The sequence below is a fragment of the Eptesicus fuscus genome, chromosome 14 (genome assembly GCF_027574615.1).
Source record: "Eptesicus fuscus isolate TK198812 chromosome 14, DD_ASM_mEF_20220401, whole genome shotgun sequence".
Taxonomy (NCBI): domain Eukaryota; kingdom Metazoa; phylum Chordata; class Mammalia; order Chiroptera; family Vespertilionidae; genus Eptesicus; species Eptesicus fuscus.
In genome coordinates this window covers 58979026-59000843 of record NC_072486.1, presented here as the reverse complement: position 1 = coordinate 59000843, position 21818 = coordinate 58979026, and the positions used below count along the sequence as shown (strand labels likewise).

Here is a 21818-nt window from a genome sequence, read left to right as displayed (position 1 = left end):
CCCATTTTCTTCACATTTTCTTTCCTCTGATTCCAGCCATAAATACTCTTTGATCTTATAGAGACGCCAGGTGTCAGCTTCTATCATTTTCTTCAGTCAAACCCTTTCCAAGCCTAATTTATTTTCTCACCAAGCTTTGACCCATCTATGGTTAATCACTTTAATTTCTTTCTCACTAGAACCTTCAACACTTTTTATCCCTTGTTTTCACCACTTCTAGGTGGTAAATCCTTAACCCTGGCTCTCAAAGTCTTTCTTCTTCACTCTTATTTCTGCTTTAGAATATTCTACAGCTATATGGCATTGCTATAAATTTCAGTTACTGTATCTCACCTGTGCCCTCTGCAATATAAAAGGATTGTCAAGGAATCCTTAATAGTTTTTCTCCCCCTCCTTTCAAAGATTAGTTCAGTTCATCACCTCTCACCTTAAGCCTCCACCCCACTAAGTTAATTAAGCCTGAATTTACATAACCAACTGCTACAGTTAGTGTTGATTCCATAGAAAATGCATTTTCTTAAAACCACCATAAAATCAGGGTTTACTCTTCCCTATTTTAGAATATTTCTGTATCACTTGTCATTTATGTCACTTTATTCTACTTGTGAGTTTCTTGGGAACCTAAAATGACATTAAGTATGTATAGTTGGGGGGAAATTGTTTGAATACTGAACCTACCATGTGTATGACCTTGATCAAGATACTTTGCTCCCAACACCCTCAATGAGCCTCCATTTCTTCATCTCTGTGATAGGTAAGGGTATTACAGGGGTATTTTTAAGGTTAAGTGAGACATTTTATGTAAAATGTCTAGCACAGTAGCAGTTTCCTAGTAGATGAGTAATAAATGAACCTGCTTTCTCCTTCATGACCTTCTCTCTACATATCCTGTGTAGTACTTGACACATCTTAGTTATCTACAGTACAACATTAAAGCTAGCTACCCAGGAATAAAATGTAATTGGGCAATGAAATATAGGCAAGACATTTACTTTTCTAATGGTGTAGATAACTCATTTGTTTCTATTTGGGAGATTCTCTACAAATAATGTCTTAATCAATATACTTTTTCAGGACTTTATTGAAACTTGGATTCCTTATTAAACATACTTTATGTAAAACATAACTGCTGTTTGTTCCTCAGTGCTTTGTACTATGAATTCACTTGGACTAACAGAGACATTATTATTTTTTGTTTGTTTTTGTTTGTTTATTTATATAGTCATTCAACAAATACTTACTGAGTATGCATTACATGCCAGAAACTATTCTCATCCATTAACAAAGTAATATTATTGTTAATAACTACACATTTGGTGCCCGGCCCCGGTGGCTTGGTGGTTGACCGTCAGCTTATGAACCAAGAGGTTATGGTTCAATTCCTGGTCAGGACACATGCTTGGGTTGCAGGCTCGATCCTCAGTTGGGGGCATGCAGGAGGCAGCCAGTCAATGATTCTCTCTCATCATTGAAGTTTCTGTCTCCCTCTCCCTCTCCCTTCCTCCCTGAAATCAATGAAAACATACTAAAACAATAGTTACACACTTGGTGAGAGTTGAGTCAAGATGACCCTTTCCTTGAAGGGGCTTGTTGCCTGGATTTCCCCTCCCTAGCCCCACCCCCGAACAGCACCTTACTCATGAGCAATAGAATGTCCTCACCAATCCCGATTTGCTTGACTTGACTGTGATTGTGAGTTATTTGAGTGTAAGAAAAAGTACTTTACCTTCGTTTTCTTCTTAATTTAGTACCAAACCTCAAGCTCATATATAGTCCCTTTTTACAAGTTTGTTGGTAGTGCTAGTAGCAGCAGCAACAGCATTAAATCGTAATGATAATTTGTGCTTTAAAAATGGGCACTTACCAAAGAGCTTGATCTAGAAGAACCCCTCTGGCAAGGTGAGGGCTGTGAATTCAGGGAATTCTTCGACCATTCAGCTGGCTCTTAGGGCCAATTAAAGACCTTATTTATTGATGCAATCAGCAATTCCATATTTATTGTACTGAATGCATGTTTACAATCCTTAGAAAGTATTTATGAAGCGAAGTGTGTGCTGCAAAAATCTTCCGCTTTACCGTGGTTCTTTTCTGTATGGAAAGGCCAAGTTCAATTGAGAGTCCATGACAAACGCCGGCCGGGGCGTGCCGCCTCTGCAGCTCAAGCAGAAGGGACCTCACATTCTCTAGTTCTCATCTCAGTGCTTGGCACAAAGCATTCACCACTGGAACACCAATACTTCTAATAATGATTATTTTTAATTGAAAGTGCAAGAGTGGATACAGTCTAATTTTATTCCATTGTGCTGTGTTCTCTGCGGTTTTCTAAGCTTTTTACTACAATAAATCTGCTCTCAAAATATGGCAGACAGTTTAGGCTCATTAAAGGCTTCTATATAGATGTGTATAATTTTTCCTATAGTAGCAAGAATAACATTTTTTTAATTTGGAGGTTTTGTATTTTAGTGTATGTTCCAGTGATGGTGTGTGTGTGTGTGTGTGTGTGTGTGTGTGTGTGTGTGTGTGTTTCTGATCAGTAAGTCTTTAACTGCTTGATAATTCTCAAGGGGAAATTAGACCACCATTTATTTGAGATGCATTAGGTGTCAGACACTGTCCTGAATGCCCTTGAGTATGTTATCTTACTTAAACATCACCAAAGTCTTTGAAAGAGTTCATTGCAATCTGTATTATATAAACAGAAAAGCTGAGGCTCAGAGAATTGAAATAATTTAATAGTAAGTAGCTGATGTGGGGTCTGGCACAGATTTTTTTATTCTTCCCATTGTACCATAGTTCTCTCAGTGAGAACATTTGTTTCCATTTTATTTTCTGTGGTTTTGGGTTTTTGTTTATGTTCTGCTAAAATGACTATATTTATTATAAATGACATCAAATTCTAGTTGGGAGAATCAAGGAATACTAGGTGTACCAGTTACAGATTTTGTAATAAAAGAAAACATGGTAAATTTCTAGAGGAACATCAAAAGTGCTTTATTCAAATTAATATCCATCGCTTGCAACACATTTCCCCCACCTTTCAGGTAATTTGTGGATACCGTCCCAATAGAACTTTTCTTGTTTTGAGGCAAACCATTCAGAGACCCAATTTTCCACTTCTTTGTACGTTTTGAAGTGCTGCTCAGAAAGTGTGTGCCATCGATCAGAACAAGTGGTGAATACAGCGGGTGGGTTAATACTTCCCAGGCAAGATCTTTTAACGTGTCTTTAACTGGTTTTGAAATGTGTGATGGTGCGTCATCATGAAGCAAAATTACTTTGCCGAGTCTTCTGGCCCATTCTGGTCGTTTTACGATCAAAGCGTGGCTCAAATTGATTATTTGTTGTTGGTAGCGATCAATATTAATGATTTCACCTGGTTTTAGAAGCTCATAATATACCACACCTTCCTGATCCCACCAAACTCAGAGCATTGTCTTCGTTCTGAAGCGCTTTGGCTTTGCAGTTGATGTTGATGGTTGACCTGGATCAACCCATGATTTTGTGCATTTGGGATTCTCAAAATAAATCCACTTTTCATCGCCAGTCACAATTCGATGCAAAAGACTTTCGTGCCTTTGAAGCAACATTTTACTGATGACTTTTCGCTTTTCCATTTGTCTTTTGTTCAGTTGATGTGACATCCATTTTCCTTCCTTTAAAATCTTTCCCATTGCTTGTAAACAATCAGAAATTGTTTGCTGAGCAATATTTAATCTTTCTGCAAGTTGTTTTTGAGTTTGACATGAATCTTCATCCAATAATGCTTGTAATTGCTGGTCTTCAAACTTTTTTGGTTGACCTGGACATTCTGTGCCTTTCATATCTAAATCATCAACCTTTAAAGTGTTTAAACCAGCGTTCATAAGTATCTTGAGATAGAGCATGTTCACCATAAGCTTCCCGAAGTATATGATAACTTTTCTTCAAAATAATAATGAAAACTTCCCGCAAATGCTTTTTTTTGGCACGAAATTCGACATTTTTAAGCGTAAACATATTGATGATGTTAACACCTTCAGCAAATTTGACATATGAAGTTTTGAAGCTTGCTGTCAATACAACAAAATAGCATACATATCAAATTGCATATATATCAACATATGTGTAACTCCATCTATTGAAAAACATCCGCATTATGAACTGGTACACCTAGTAAATAAGTTTGGGAGTTCTTTATCTATAAGGAAATGGGTTCTAAATGAAGAACTAACTGCGAGCTCTAAGAGGCTGTCATCTCTACAGTCGTTGGGTGGCCTGGGTGCCTCTTGCCACCCTGTCCTCATTGTCAGAAACAGGAAATGTGGCCAGGGCATTTCTGCCCCTCCTTTCTGCGGAGCATATCTTCTCCTTGTAATGCTATTGTCAGTCTCCCTGCTCCCCAGCCATCCATCATCATTTACCGTTTTCTCTGGTGCCTATCACCTGGCCTCTCCAGCCCAGATAGACTGTAGCGTAATGAACAGCGGGAGGGAGAGGCTCTGGGCCATCCTGTGCTCTTCTCAGGACTGAACAACGTGCTCCCTAGGACTGTTCATGGCAGTAGCTCCTTGATTATGGGAAGGCGCCTAAGGACTGCCCAGCCTGGTTGCTCGCCCAGATGTTAGCCGGCTAGAATAAATCTCAGAGCACAGAGATTCACAGGCTGTATGGTCTTTGGCCACAGCCTTTACCTTTGGTTGTGACAGCTCTGTTTTCAATAATATTTCCCCTGGGTCAGTGCTGTTTATTGGAAATTAGTAAGCGAGGTTAAAACTTGTGGTCTGTAAGGAGGACATCCCAGCGAATACAGTGTAGCTGGCCCTTGGTAGCAGGACTGGAGTAACGAAGAAGTTCTTGTACGTGGAATTGCTCTTCAGCTTCAAGTCTCTCTCCTTTTTTTTTTTTTTTTTCCATATTTCTGCCCAAGCTTTCAGTAATCCTGTGTCTATAGCTAACAGGGATTTAGAATAAATGACTGGAGGTGGGTAAATCAGGTCTGTATTTAATTATTGAATACCAAAAATCACAGAACATCAGAATTTTTAAAAGCCTTTGGAGATCATGTAGTCTTTAAAAAAATATGCTCACATCTAGTAGATTTAGGCATTATTTTTTGTGTGCATTCATTTATTCCATAGCAAGTTATTTATGTTGTCTCTGGAGTGTAGAATATAACCAGGTTTCTTCTATACACCCGCCCCCCATTTCCTTGGTGATTCAATTGTGTCTAGATTTTGTGATCTTGGAAGGGGAAGTTTTGATAAAGGAGGCATATTGACTGCTTCTTTTTTTCTGTCTGTGACTATCCAGGGACCTTGGAGGAGGATTTTTATAAAGGAGTAGTGTTTGTGCTGGTCTTGATGCTCTCCTTTAACTCAGTAGAACAGTCATATCACTGATGCAAAGATAGTACAATAAGATGGATTTCTTTCTAATGAGAAAAAATAGCTCATGCTTTAGACTTAAGCGCTGAACATGCCATTATATTTTCTGTTTTTCTTAAGACAGACCTTGCTCTGATTAGTTGGTGGAAACAACTAATCCAAGTGGGATTTGTCTAGACTCTGGTGCCCCTGGGAACTCTTGAGGATCTGGGCTATGGATTTCTGAAGCTTCACATGTTTTTATCAGTCAATTTCCAAGATGCCTCAGAGACCGTTAAGATAGATAATAAATCAGGTGAGATTAAGCTGTGTTTGGTATCATGCAAAGAACTATAATTAGAAAGAAAATGTTTAATTTAGAAAAAAGAATGGAAACATTGTAAATGCAGATTGTGAAGGTTTTGAGAAGCCCATTTTGAGGCATGTATCTTTCCTATCAGAGTCCTGAAACTCTTAAGAAATAACGTAAGATAGATGAAAGATGAAAATTACTTTTATATTGATATAGGCCAGATAGAGAGTCGAGTGAGTGTTCTAAATGAACATCAAAATTAAACTGATTTGCACACTCACTCACAGAAGGTGCTGGACCACTTGTCCTTCTCTGATAAGGCAGAAGCTTTATTACTAAACTTAGCAAGACCACACTTATTATCTACTAGACGCCCGGTGCACAGATTCATGCACCAGTGGGGTCCCTCGGCCTGCCCAGCGGGAATCGGGCCGGAACTGGCAGCCTGACATCCCCCAAGGGGTCCCGGAGTGCGAGAGGACACTCTGCAAAGTTGCTGTCCTCAGGAGCTCCTGTGTTGAGCATCTGCCCCCTGGTGGTCAATGCACGTCATAGCTACCAGCCAGTCGGCCAGTGGCTTAGGCTTTTATATATATCATTCGGTTTCAAAAACGGAATAAGGGGGTTGCTGAAGCAAGTATGCCCAGCTTTTTCATCTCAATTTTACCAGAGAGTTAGTTCACTTTCCCTGGAGTGGGTTAAAGATGGAGAGAGGTCAGGGATTACATTAATCGATCTTCATTTTAATGGGAAGAAATATGAGCATTGGGGGGTGGAAGGAGAGCATTTCTCCCAACACCCTAAAATATACATTGTTTTCACATACTAAACTCTCTGTAATTAGGATATATCTGTAATCAATGGCATCTTAATGGCTGTCCAGCTGAAGACAGTCATAATGACTTGTTTTGCCTCAGTGTGTGGGAGTTGAGTGACTATTCCTCATACTATGACTCTGTATTTCAGATAATGAACCTCTTAAGGACCATTTGAGGAATGAATATGAGTCTTGCTTAGTACAGGGACATGTTTTCTTTAGATCTTCTGATGGCATCAAGAACATATCAATATATTAAACCTGGCAGAGTGGATATCAATCAGCAGCTTGAAATAAAGTACTGGAAACACTCCTTTAAGAAACTCACTTGCTGACAATCTTTAGAAAACAAGGGTAGTGACAAACCCTGAGTCATTCAGAAGAGCTGGACTCTGAGTATTCCATAGTTTTAGGACTATCTCAACCAGTTTATTTTTCTTATATCTCCTTATTACATGTGTATGTGAGACTTATGGTAAACATCCACCTATTTTAAAAGGAGCTTTTCAGTAAGAAAAAATAAAGATCCTAAGTGATAAGGAAGCATTCTGTAGTTTAATTAGCAGGACATTTTCCCCCTTACTGTTAACCTAAAATAATAGCAGATCTTTCAATCAGTGGGATCTTAGATTTGATGAAATACAGACAGTTGAGTTCATTTGGGTCTCTGCTCCAACCTTTACAGCTCTGGACAACTGTGAATGGCAATTCTCTTCCCTTAAAACTTTCCTGTGCTGTACTGTCCAAGATAGATACTGGTGGTTAGAGAGCAAGAGCTATACCCTTGCACTTTTTCTTGAAATATACTCTTTATTTTCACTGTGCTTCCATGAAAATGCTCCTTCATGGTTTATTTAATGTGGAAGGCTAGGCCAAGTCATTCCAAATTGTTTTGTAGATATTGAAGGCAATTGTTTTCAAAGATGGTCCTTCTTATGCCCCCATAACATTTATCTAGATATGCTTGGTTTATTTCTTTGTAATATTTCTAAAAAACTAAATCTCTATTTTTTTTCTTTTTTCTGAAAGGGGGTCCTGATGACAATTTAATAGAAGGTGGAGGAACAAAATTTGTCTGCAAACCTGGAGCCAGAAATATTACCGTCATATTCCATCCACTACTAAGGTAAGTCCAATCCTGTGTAGTCACTGAAGGTCAGGTCAATACTTTCACTATTGATGCAGATGTACGGAATGCTAATAGGTCAGTCAGCATTGAAACGTCATAAAAAAGAAAACTTGCTCCATTTCTTAGGGCCTCACTATCAAAGTGGTCAATAGAATAAATAATGTCAACCCCACTAAGTAGCTGCTTGTTCTCAGGAGAAATACTTCATAAATACTTTAGACTTTCTCTCCTACTCCCTGTCCCTGCTCTTCTCCCTTCCCCCATCTTTTCCTTCCTCTCCTTATGCATTTCAGAGATTGGCAAACTAGGGCCCATGGGAGAGGGCTAACCTGCCACGTGTTTTTGTAAATACATTTTTATTGACACACGGTCATGCTCATTCATTTATGTATTGCCCATTGCTGTTTTTGTGCTACAGTTGCAGCCGTGAATATTTGCAGCAGAACCCATATGGCCCATAAAGCCTAAAATACTTACGCTTCGGCTCTTGACAACAAAAAATTGCAGACCGGTGATCTGTCTCACTAATTTACACTAATTACTCAGATTTCCTTTGAGAATTGGCAGGTCTCTGAACAAATATGATTTATAAAACTAAAGACATTATATCAGTTAAATACATGATTTTTAGATGTTGAAGGAAAACTTGATGGTGACTATTACAGTGCTCAGTTTATTGTGATACTATGATGTAAGAAAGTAAGAATCCATGAGAGTTCTATTTAAAAAAAATTGTAAGCCGTAAGTACCATTAAAAGGGTGCTTTTTGGGATGAGAGAAGGGGGTTTGTTCAATGGATCTAAAGTTTCAGTTTTGCAAGTTCTTGAGATCTGTTACAACAATGTGCATATGGTTAACACTTACTGTAATGCATCCCTGAAAGACATTAAGATGGTAAATTAAGAGTTTTGGCTACAATAAAAAAAGAGAACTTTGGGGACTAATATAATATCTAATATATATAATATCTAATGTAATATTAGTTATATGTTTTCCTTGGTAATAACCAGTGTATATTTTTGCTGTATTTTCATACAATGAATAAGAAACCCTTGAATTCATTAAAAGTTAGATACCTCATATCATCATGTTAACTTTCTCAGGTAACTTCTATAATTTTTGAGGCATTTGGATTAATGGTTAAACAGATGCTACTGAATTGGTCAGAGATAATACTATATGTACTTTTCCAAAACGTAAGTACGTTATTACTGGAATTATCCTACCACGTCATTAGCCAAGAATTACTAAATTGATATCATTAGAATTCATTTAATTCTAATCTTTTAACCAGTTTTTAAAAATTGTACTGGAATACTTTACCCAATTAGGTTTAAATGCAAAAAGCACAAATAAATAAATTCAACAACAATAACAATAAAAAGCCCCACTTTTGCACAATAAAAAATAAAAGATTTTAAAAGAAATGTTATTAACCTTTTAAAAATTGTTTTAGCAAACATTTGAGTAAATTCATGTAATTTAATAATGACTGAATTAAGAGAATTAAGACTATTCCTCTAAATGTAGTTGATTTTATATACCTATGAAATAGGTAAATTACAGCATATAGAATTTCTGGATTAAGTAACAATTCTCTCATATATCGACTAACTTTGGTAATTAATTTAGTACTCACTCTCTTCTCCAATTACAATTGATTTCTACTTAGTTAATGTTGCTAATTGTTAGGAAAATGGGAAATTACCTAAATCAGTATAGGCATCTTCTAACCTAGATTGAACGCCATAATTGACTGCAGAGTTCTGTATGGCTTGGTAAATGGAATCCTCGTGCTTACATTTGTCCCTAAGTACAAAAGGAACAAACCCTCTGGAAGTTTTTGGCAGTGTTTATAATAGCCACTTTTCAAGAGCTTTTTCCCCATAAACATTTTTTCCTCTTTCAACGTGAAGTTAGTTGAATGGAAAAAACATACCATTTCACACTTAATAAAATGCAATTCGGGTAAAATACTGGTAGAACTTAATGCATTACAGTTCTTGACAATTATTGTTTAGTGTTATTTGTGCCTGCTTTACTGAAGAGTTGTTTTGAGGCTTGAGAATACTCCTATTAGGTTTACTCACTTGTTTGGTCTCTACTTTCATTCAGAATTGTATTATTATTATTATTATTATTATTATTATTATTATTATTATTTTCAATCCTCACCTGAGGAATGAGGATATTTTTTCCACTGATTTTTTAGAGAGAGTAGAAAGGAGGGGAGAGAGGGAGAGAGAGAGAGACAGGGATGGGGCGGGAGACACATCATCTGGAACACATCAATTGGTTGCCTCCCACACGTGCCCAACCTGGGGCAGGGATCTGACCTGCATCCCAGATATGTGCCCTTGATCAGGAATTGAACCCAAGACCCTTCAATGCGCAGGCAGATGTTCTACTACTGAGCCACAAGGGCCAGGGTTAGAATTTTATTATTGATTACAACTGGAGAAAGTTTTGTTGCATGATTTACAATAGTTGATCATTCATTCATTCTCTGTGTAACTCTTAATATTATGTGGTCTGCAAGGTAAGTCAACTCTTTTCCAAGCAGGTGATCATCATAGACTTTAAATTAGCCTTTGACTCAAAGTGCAACCTATCTTCTCAAACCATTATAGAGTTTTAGCTGATAACTCCTGATGGGCTTATGGAACTTCAAATGACTAAGATCTATTAGTATTTTTTTTAATTTTTAAAATTTTTATTTGGTTTTATGCTTCAGCACTTGCTGATTTTTAGATTTATTATTTCTTCTAAAGTTTGGAAGTTTACTTTCAGTAACGAGAAGAATCAGAGTGCATTGTCATACTAGTATATTTTATTTTTACTATTATCATTTGAAAATTTCCCATTTCTTCTCTAGTCATTCATTTATTTATGGTCAATAAATGAGAAATTTATTGAATACCTGCAATGTGTGTTTTCTCTAAGTTAGATCTGGAGTCTTGTTTAGAAATAGTCACTCTTATTGTTATGGGCTTATTTAAATATGTATAGATATATTTTTTATCCTTTTGCTCCTTGTTTTTTTTTTAAATATATTTTATTGATTTTTTACAGAGAGGAAGGGAGAGGGATAAAGAGTTAGAAACATCAATGAGAGAGAAACATCAATCAGCTGCCTCCTGCACACCCCCTTACTGGGGATGTGCCCGCAACCAAGGTACATGTCCTTGATCGGAATCGAACCTGGGACCCTTCAGTCCACAGGCCAATGCTCTATCCACTGAGCCAAACCAGTTAGGGCTCCTTGTGGTTTTTTGTTTTTTGTTTTCCTTGCTAAAGTGAATGTGATTTAGCAACTTATGACTTAAAAGAAGATGCAACATAGTGGGAGAGGCAGTGTAGAAGAATGGAAAGTTAGGAAAAAGCATAATTTTAAAATTTAAAAAGAAAACCAGAACAAGTTATCAACGTTCAAATGTAGGTTCCATCACTTCACTTTTACTCACTGATTATTTCTTGAACTCTGATTCTATGCCAGGTTCTGAGGAGACAAAAACATAAGATGGAATCCTTGCTTGCTCGCTTGGTGGCTGCGTAGGTGGCAAAAAATTAGGAAGTCGAAATACCAGTTATTGGAGAGGAGGTTGATCAGTGGGGTCTCTTACACCTACTCTGTAAATCGGGGCAGCCTCTCTGCAAACAGCTTGACATTGTTGAGCGATCACATCCCGTCACCAAGCAGTCCCATCCAGATGTGTTTCTGCTAGAGTGGAGTGACTAATGTTATTTCCATCCCAATTTTCCACTCTTTCTCATTGACTGTAATAATGAGTCTTTATTTATAACTCCATATTAAAAATAAGTTCAGAAGGAACTCATCACTAATTGACTTTTATCACAAGCCAGCACTGTTCAAACATGATGTCATTGTTTTCCTCAACTCTTTCAGTGAGGAATCTCAAATACTTTTCACCAGAAAGGAAGAAACCCTCCCACGTGTATAGCAGGGCCTTCATTTTTCCTTCCCTTCTCTTCTCCTGTGTCTAGCAACACTGTTCTCTGTCTTCTAGAAACTTTGTCTGTGGCTTTTCCACACTTTATTTAAACATTTCTTTTCAAAATTTTTATTCAGCTGCCAGTGCATTCTTTGCAACCTGAAGGTTTTCCCTACAGAAAACTGAAGCACCTGCTGAGAATACCACACCGTGGATTCCCATTATGCTGTTTTATATATGCTCAGCAGTTGTTTATACTGTCCTCACATAAACTTACTGCACAGGCGCCTCAGATCTGGTAACCTTGCAGACTTATTCTTGTACTCTTCTCAATTAATGCCGGCCCATCACCAGGAAATGCACAGGCTGTTGGAGGCAAACATACTGACTTCCTATCTGTGCACTCCCCATTAACCCTGCTGACCCCTTGATTTGTTTACTTAATGCTTTTCCATACCATTTTCTCTTTTTGGTTCATAAACCAGAAAATTGTCTTAGAGTGTGAAGTTTTAGAAAGATGAAGTATAGTAGTATCCTTGCTTCAGTCTTGGTCTGAAAAGGCATTGTGTGCAATTAAACCTTTAATCTTTGGACAATAAGGGGTCATCTGATCAATTTTTCTCCTTGTGGGTCTAAATGAAAAAAACACAAACAAAACCATATTGAAATAAATACACTTCAGGCCACACCTGGGTAGATTCTGAAATACTTGCACCAAGATATAGACCTTGGAAATGATAGGACTGATGCCTTTTTCCCACTGATCAGTTTGCTATTTTTATAGCTTTCTTGTAAAACATGCAAGAGGAATGATGAATTCACTCTGATAAATGGAATTTATTTTCTAGGCCTTGAATTTGAGAACAAAAGGGGAGAAATGTTAATGTTGAAATTTGAATGGCATCTTTTTCTTCTTTTGTCTAGGTCTGACATGAATTTAGACTGTTAAAAAATTATTATTTTTGAATAATTATATTATGGTAATTATTAACCATGATCTAAATATAACTAAACCTTCACCAATGAAGTACATTTTATTGAGCTATCAACCATAGTTTAACATAGTGTAACACTTTTTAATCACAACTAATATATAATGACTTTTGGCTGCTATTTGAGGGGGAAGGAGTGAGAATTTCTTTTTCCCTTTGTTTTTTCATTTACTTATTATTATCATTAATCTTTATTCTCTGAAAATCTGAAAACAAAGAATATATCATGTCTTAGATTTGTTAGTACAATTTCTTCGTATAGCAGAAAATGGTTGACAACAAAATGTATTCTAAATTCTTGTAGCATCTAACTGAAGCATTCAGAATACAATCTAATGCTTGCTCTGTCTTCTGATCTATCCATCTATGCATGTATTCTGGGCCAATAAGGCAAATTAGTGAGGACAGTTACAAATGAAAGCAAAGTCATGTTTGTGTTGCTCTGTATTGCTGTCACCATCTCTTATAGGCTTCTGGTTTCAAAGGTAGAATCATCAAAGACAGACTGGGATTTGATGTCCCCCATCATTGCTTGAGAGGCAGAAATTCCAAGTGTTTAGAGCTAGGACAAGTCAGGACCAAGGACACATGAGTTCAAGGAAGCCTTCTCACTGTGTCCTCACGTGGCCTCTTCTTCTAAGTACATAAACCCTATTGGATTAGGGTCCCACCCTTATGACCTCTTTTAACCTTAATTATCTACTGCAGAGAATATACATTAAGTTTTGCATTTAGAACACACTGTGGACATTAATTTAGTAAATGGTTTATTTAGTCACTCTTAGCACTGGGACCATTGTTCCAATGTAAAGGCATTTTCTGTATTGCATGGTAGAGAGGATAGACAGCTGAAAGTGAGCTGGGGAGTAAGGTTGGAATGATTATAGTTAAATTTTTGATGTTTTTTAGATCACTGTGAGTCTTAAGTTTTTATGTATATAAAATAAAGGAGTCGGTTGGTCTGTATTTTTCTTTTTACCTTTTGAGTTTTGTGATTCTGTGATTGGGAAATGCTTTTCTAATATTTAGGGACTCCAAAGGCTTAACATTTTAAAATTTAAATGCTCAACTGACAATGTATTTTTTTCTTTTGCTTATTGCTTCAACTAGCTTTTAAAAGGCATTTGGCTCTTTCGGGTAATGAGCACTTTGCATATATGAAGTGTGTTTCCTGTGAGACAATTGAAGAACAGATGTTTGCAGTCTTGGGGTGACTTGGCAGAGGTAAAAGGCTGAAGACATAGTAGATGACGGTGCCATTTAAAGTTGTAAAAATGCCACTGAGGCTTACTCTGTTGAATATTGAATATCTAGGCAGTGAACATTTTTCACTATTATCAGCAACACTTCATTGAAATCAGACAGCAATTAAGTCTTCCTGGGTAGAACAAAAATGAAATATTTATTGGTCATTAAGGAGTAGGCTGGCATTTAGGTCAGTTAATGAGTTGAAATTTTCTTTGCACCTGGGGCTTTGGTGATGGACAGTAGCTCTGGCTGTGTGCCTTTCTCAAAGCAATCGATTGTAAGAACAAGTAATTGTAACCACATAATCAATTCATATTTGTCTTCATAAAGAGTAACTTCTAAAAGTTAATCTTGACAGATACAGGAACTGCCAGTTAGCAGGAGTATGGGGTACTGTTTCAAAGTTTCTTATGGCCTGGTTGTGAATAGCTGTGAAATTAATGTCAGGGGATCAGGAAGTAGCTGAAACCAAACCTGAGGAATGAAAAGCTCTAGCATTGATTATGCCAGTAACATAGTTATGTTTCTAAAAATGATATTCCAAACTCCATGGCCATTGTGATTAATATTTTTATTTTTGTTGAATTCATTATTGTACTTATAATTCCACATATTGACAGTACTGGTAGATCAAAGGCTTATAAAATTCATTGTTATTATTAACCTTTTGCACTCGGATGTCGAGTGTGACTCGACACAGTTAGCATCGGTAGCAGCTCGTATGTCGAATTATATTGAATGTATCAATAATTTGAAATATAAAAAAATTCAAATAAATAAGTTTGTATGAAAAGAAACTCCAGTTTTTTATTCTACTGCCGTGCTTTGTAAAATCTGGGGTATTTAAAAAATTAAATCCCGAGTAGAATAAAGGAATCGAGAAAAAAGCAAGCGAGTGCAAAGGGTTAAGCATAATAATAAAATTTATTGGCTCATGCATTAATAAAATTTATTGAGCACTTACTTTCCATCTAGCAACTGACAAGTCTCTGACTGCATGCAATTTAGTCTAGCAGAAAAGTCAGACAACAAAAAGTAAACCAATACACCTGGGGAACATTATCAGGTTTATGCAGTGTTTATGAAGAACAACCGAGAAATTAGGAATTTAGTAATGACTGGCAGTGGTGGTAGGGGCACAATTTTATATAGGGTGAGCTGGGAAGGCCTTTCTGAGAAATGACATTTTATTGGAAGAAGATGAATACTCTCAAGGAAGAGTGAATGGAATGGTGTGAATGGGGGTGTGTGGTGCTGGGGTGCAGGCCAGGGCCTATAAGCAGGGAGCTTGTACACAGGGTTGTCCAGGCAAAAATTTCTCCTTTTTGTTTAAACAAGAATGGCATTATATTTAGATTGTAAAAAATTTGGGGGACTAGATCTGAAACTTTCAGTGACTCTGAAGACCCAGAGAGCCCCGTATAATGGCTGTCAGGCTTTATGTTGCTGGCTTTGGAACACTCAGGAAGCCCTGTTTTTAATGGTGACGTTATTAGCACTTCCCTAATTAACATAGTGAAAATCCTTTGTCCCTCTTAACAATGATGTGTACTGAAATGGAAAAGAAGTCTTTGATATAGCCCACTTTGAGGTATTATCCAGAGATATGGAGCAAATGTTATAATGCCATTAGCCTGTAAGATATTATTAAGGAGTTACTTATCCTGTGTGACATCCCAGGTATATGAGAGTTTGCAAAGAATAGTTGTGGCTGAACTGCAAACTACTGTTTTCTTGTAAAGAGTAGGATGGGTTGATGGGCTGCTCTGCAGAAGGCCTGTTTTGCTTGTTTGTTTATCTGTTTTGTAATAAGCTTTGCCAACAAATCTTCACAGTTTTTTATAGAAAACTCTGTAACTACATATGAATTATATATATTGGTCTAAAGTAGGTCTAACACAAGAGGTCTTTTTAACTTTTTCTGGCACTAACTCATGCTTATAAATGAGTAAATTTGGTAACGCCATTTTAGGTCTTCAAAACTCCAAATTTGCGTTCCTGTAACATCCTGGATTTCTGCTCTTTGAGATCTGTCCTTTCTCAAGTTGTTTCCTAACATTATTTCCACAGGGGAGGGGGATAGGGGGTCAGATGCACCTCCTACACAAATGGGGCACACAGTTAACATTTGTTTAAAGAAGTAAATAGGCAACTTATCGGAGTGCTTAGCAAAATATTTGTTGATTTGCAGTGATGTTGTTTTCATTAGATATGAATAAAAATATAATATAAAATTATTTTTTCTTTAGTAATGATATTGAAATAGGTCGATCTTTCTTTCATATCTAAAATGGGATATTACATTTTTTCATATATTTTTACCCCTGTCATAACTAGAAAGTGTGTTATGGGATAAAATTTAGAAATATAAAGGTGAATTTAGAAATTTACTTTTTTATGCTACTGATCTGAAACTATGACTTTTATCATTTGACTAGTTAAACACACTGCCTGGCTGGTGTGGCTTAGCGGTTGAGTGTCAACCCAGGAACCAAGAGGTCACCAGTTCTATTCCCAGTCAGGGCACATGCCTGGGTAGGGGCGCTGTAGGAGGCAGCCAATAGATGATGTTCTTCTCTCATTGATGTTTCTATCTCTCTCTCCCTCTCTTTTCCTCTCTGTCTAAAAATTAATAAAAACGTATTTAAAAAATATATGAGGCAACTTATTAGAACTTTAAATGCTTTTCGCCTTTTCTTTCTCTATTACTACATTAAAAGTTTATGGATGCATAGAGTAACTTTTGCCTTATCATTTTTTCATGATTAGTGGGACACCCTTCCTAAAATCTTTTCTAATAGAAGAAACCTTGCTTTAAAAGCTTTCCTATTTAGCCACTTGTTCTGTTTCCATTAGATTTTTCACTTTTATTTAAAAAACTAGTAGCCCGTTTGCACGAAGATTCGTGCAATAGACCTTCATTCACCTGGCTGCCTGCAACAGTTTTCTGCCGGCACCGGGGACCCAGGCCTTGGCTGTGGCCACCGCCTTCTACCTTCTTTCAGGGTCCCGGCTTGGCTCTGGGCAGTGGCCTTGGGCTCGGCTGCACCCAGCGTCCCTGCGACCCGATCGCAGGAGCGAGCCGACCTGGGGGGTTGGCTCGCTCCTGCGATCGGAGCAGGCACCCGGCTGGCGCCCAAGGCCCGGAAAGCCCCGGGCGGCTTTCCGGGCCTTGGGCTCCGCCGCACCCCAGCGTCCCTGCGACCCGATCGCAGGAGCGAGCCGACCCCCCAGGTCGGCTCGCTCCTGCGATCGGAGCAGGCACCCGGCTGGCGCCCAAGGCCCGGAAAGCCCCGGGCGGCTTTCCGGGCCTTGGGCTCCGCCGCACCCCAGCGTCCCTGCGACCAGATCGCAGGAGCGAGCCGACCTGGGGGGTCGGCTCGCTCCTGCGATCAGAGCAGGCACCTGGCTGGCGCCCCAGCGTCCCTGCAATGGTTTCCTGGTGGGCGTGGTTGATGGGCGTGGCTTGGTTGGTGGGCGTGGCTTGGGCGTAGCGAAGGTGCGGTCAATTTGCATATTTGTCTATTATAAGGTAAGATGTGCGATAGTTCCTGGGTCCGTTTTTGAATGTATGTGTGTATGTATGTGTGCTTGTGTGTTTGTGGGGGGTGTGTGTGGTTTGTTTTGAAAGAGGGAATTAAGTTTGATTATTTATAGTAAGCATGAATGTCACAAGCTGAAATAACTACTTTGTATTTCTTTTCCCAATATTTTTATCTTTGAGAAATGCACAAAATGTATCCCCACATGTCAGTGTGATGTGTGCATTGGTGTTTGGAGGAATATTATTCCGAGTGTTCACAGGTATATTTTTATACAGATACATGTTTGTCCTTAATGAGCTAAAGCTAAGCTGGACATTTTGAAAGATGCTGGTGATTAGATAGTCTAGCAAATAACATTGTAGATCATACATTATTCATGCATGAGAGGAAACGTGCCTTCCCTGTTGCATTTTTATGAAACACAGCGGTTTTTGTCCTGTCCTCAGAATTATGAAAAATATTGCTATTTTCAGACTGTCTGACCGGTGAAGGCCTATGAAGCACTTGAATGGTGGTATATTTAGATTTCAAACCCCTCATTTGAATAACCACTTTGGAATTTATATTACAGATGTTAAATGCATTTAATCTTCAAACTAACTTTTAGAGATTATAATTTTTTTAGACCTTTCTTTTATTTCCATATTTTCAAAATATGATGTGCGCTATATGGCTGAATTCTGATTGCAACTCCCTGGCAATTTTTTTAAAAATTACTGAGCAAAATGGAGAGCCAATTAGCACACATATCAAAGCACATCTCCACAACAATGTAAAGAGGTAAGACATGTCAGTCTAGTTAGAAGAAGAGTACAGGCCATTTCTTATGAGAACCAGTCGGAAGAACCAAAAATGTTAGTGAAAAAACAGAAGATTTAATCTCTATTTTCAAATAAATGTATATCACAAGAGATAAAGCAGTTTAGTATCTTGTTGTTGCATAAATCTGGATTAGAACTCCAGCATTGGTTGGATGTTAAAGAAATGCGACTCTACATACTGATAATTCTCTAATGAACATGGCAATTCAAAGACAGGAAGTTTCCTGGGAAGACAGTACCCTGGAGATGCTGACACAGAAGTGAATTTGGGATGCAGTGAACTAGATGCTGAGTGGTCAGGTCTACATTCTTTAAATCTATGATTGTAAGTTGTTCTAATATACTGTGCAGGCGGAGCTCTGGATAGAAAGGTTTCTTTCATTGCTTGTGCATTTGGGTTACTTTTTCATACCAGTTTAATGCTGACGCTCATTGGCAGGATCAAGGAGTTACAGTTGACTTCTGCATTATTTCAGCTTTGACTTTCTGTTTTCCAACACAAGGTTAAGAGGGAAACTTGCGTTTGGCTGTATCAAGAGCAGTTGTTATAGGCTTTCCTTCTGTCCTCTTTCCTTTTTCCTTCTCTGCTCCTATTTATATATTTTTGTTTGTTTTTTTCCTGTGCCAGTAACTGGTCCATGATGAGTTTAAGTTAACTCAGTGACTCTTAAGGCAACATGAAGACTGGCTTTCTTCTGCTGTAAAAGTTAATGTGGAACTAAAACTGTGTTTCCAGATAAACCTGTAGTCATCGTGACTGCTGCTATGATTTTGACCTTGTTTAAGCAGACATTTTGGCTGTAGGTTTTCTTATTATCAGTTAAATTTTATAATTATTAATGAACATTGTTGGAAGCTTACATATAAAATACAGAGAAGAGTCTTTTCAGTGCAAAATGTGTACATAATTTGTGTGCTGCTTTTTATGCATTCTGTGCATGCATTTGCCTTGGATGCAATAACCAAAATATGCTTATTCAGCATTCAATGAAATGTGTTTATGTTCAGCCACAGGCCCATTTACATCTGATTTTGAAACCTGAATTGATAATGTAATTTGGTATCAAAAATATCGTAGGAATACCTAGAGGAAAAACATGGTCTCTACCTTTAATAACTTATATTCCTTCGGGTGTTGACCATACCTTGTTTCTCTGTATAATTTGCAAAATTATTTTACTGTTCCCCTTGCCCCTCAGAAAAGAAACTCTTACCCCTATTCATTTTGTCTTCTTATTTGTGCTTTGCATACTTTCTTATAGGGGCTTCTGCATTATATCCAGGGCTCATCCTTGGTCATTTAAAGCATTTTTCTTTTTACTTTCAGTAACGGTCATTTGAACATTGAATCATTAATATTGCCTACTGTGTTTTTTTATATGTCATACCACAAGGGAAATGTTTTCCATTTCATGGTCAAGAAACCCTTTTTATTTTCCTTTTATACTAAAAAAAAAAAAAAAAAATGAACAAACAAAAATAAACCTCAAACTAAGCAAGACTATTTTTTGAGATTTTGTTATTCAATAAGAAAAAGGCAAGTTCTTTGATTCATGCAAGATAAGCAAGAACAGACAGATATAAAGAATAGAGGTGGAAGTATCATAGAAGATGATTTAGTTTTTAATTACCTTAATTTCAATTTTTTGTAAGAATAGTGGTTTTTAACTTGGAAATGCTGGGTCTGTTCTTTTGCAAATGAAACAGATATTGGAGTTTTTGATGTCCTCAAATAGTCTTCAGTACGTGTGGAAGAATAGAAATTATTTGCAGATTACTTTGGTTAAGTTCAGCATTCTTTACAGCCTATTACTGGAAGCTACCACATTATAAGTAGATGAGAAAGTATTTGAGCATAGAAGGAGAACCAAGTGAAATGCCAGAAGTTTCTATGATATCACCTTTTAGTGAAAGAATATGGAGGTATCTTAATTAGATTCTGTGAATTCAGAATCTATAAATATTTTACAAGCTCTATTCTGTTTCTTTTCATTTTTATTGTGATATAATATACATTAACATGTACAAATCCTGATATACAATTAATAATTTGTGTGAATTTTTACACAAGTATAACCGTAACCCAGAACAAAATGTGGAGCATTAATATAGGTCATCTTCAGGGCCCCGATACCTTCCTCATATTGACAGTCAATACCCTTTTCTAGGAGGTAGCTATTCTTCTGATTTCTCTCATTGTAGAGAGACTGGGTTTGCCTGTGATGGGACTTCAGATGAACGGAATCGTACAATATGTCCTCTTTGGAGCTTGGCTTCTTTCGTAGGACATTGTGTCTGTGTTAGTCATCTACGTTATTGGGAGTAGCAGCAGTACTTGGTTTCTTTATGTTAGTCATTGTGTCAGACTCCACTGAAATTTATAGTTATAAAAACAATAGTCAATTATTATTTTTGAATAAATGATAATTTTTTAGGATATATGGTCCTAAAATTGCTTAAAATTGAAACTTCTTCAAAACAAATTTTCAAGAAAATTTTTTATTTCCTGTCTTGTGGGGCCAAAGAGCCTCTTAGGCAAGTAAGAGATCTTGGGGGCCTGGGACTTGTTCCAGCCAGGTGAGGCACCTGGGTGCCCAGGACCAGATTGTCCACATGATAAATATAGACCCTGTTCTACAGCCTTGGAAGTTAAAGTCAGGCGAGCTAAAAGTAGTTGAGTCTGTATTTCCCAGACTCAGGGATTATGAATCAATCAATGAAAAAATAACTGGCAACTAACATAGGTTGCCAGTTTTATTCAAGAGAAGGAATTTCAACACCAGAAAAAGTAAAACCTATTACCTCAAAATTCAGAACCATACTTTTCAAAGAAAGATTGTTTGCAACTTTAAAGCAACGTTCTTAGACAAACATCAATATGTAAGCTTGTGTTTAGGAACAACAAAATTCAGTCAAGAAGGAGGGAGAAGTGTGACGAGGGATTAATTTGTGTGAATTTTTACACAAGTATAACCATAACCCAGAACAAAATGTGGAGCATTAATATAGGTCATCTTCAGGGCCCCCGATACCTTCCTCATATTGATAGTCAATACCCTTTTCTAGGAGGTAGCTATTCTTCTGATTTCTCTCATTGTAGAGAGACTGGGTTTGCCTGTGATGGGGCTTCAGATGAATGGAATCGGATGTAAGACTATCGCAGGGAACAATGAGCAGGCATGGGCTGCTGGGGAGGCCCTCACATCACTGCAGTGAGTAGGCACTGGCTGTGACTCGCAAGGCTGTGGTGCATAATGGGCAGTCAGTAAAGGATGTTTGGAGTAAATGAGCAAAGGAATCATCAGTAAGTGGGTGGGCTCATTGTAAAAGCACAACACAAACTTGATGAGTATTAAATATTTTAATAGATCTTTGGAATTTTGCTTTTAATTCTCACATTTTAAAAGCTATGTGTCTTTAACCTCTTTATCTTGAGTCTATTGTTAATTATATTTATTCACTGTCTTCACTTTAGCTGCTTGACTATCAGAACATAATTCTGTGCAGTCACATTTCTCGTTGCCACTTTGCTTTCTGGGTTTTAATCCACCTGCACCTTCCTGATGGCTGCTGGATCCCTGGGCTGCAGTGCCCTCCTGGGCAGGCCATTCTCTCCCTCTGCCCAGTGCGCTCAGAGCAGCAGCATCAGCAAAGCCAT

The 21818-nt window shown here is 37.6% G+C and overlaps 1 protein-coding gene across 1 annotated transcript in view; it reads left to right on the top strand.

Annotated features, from left to right (window-relative positions):
• EXOC4 (exocyst complex component 4) overlaps positions 1-21818 on the top strand; it is a 737356-nt gene that overhangs the window by 330565 nt on the left and 384973 nt on the right. The window contains exon 10 of the mRNA XM_008150517.3: positions 7502-7598. Coding sequence (XP_008148739.2) covers positions 7502-7598 — 97 coding nt within the window. The remainder of the gene's footprint in view (positions 1-7501; positions 7599-21818) is intronic.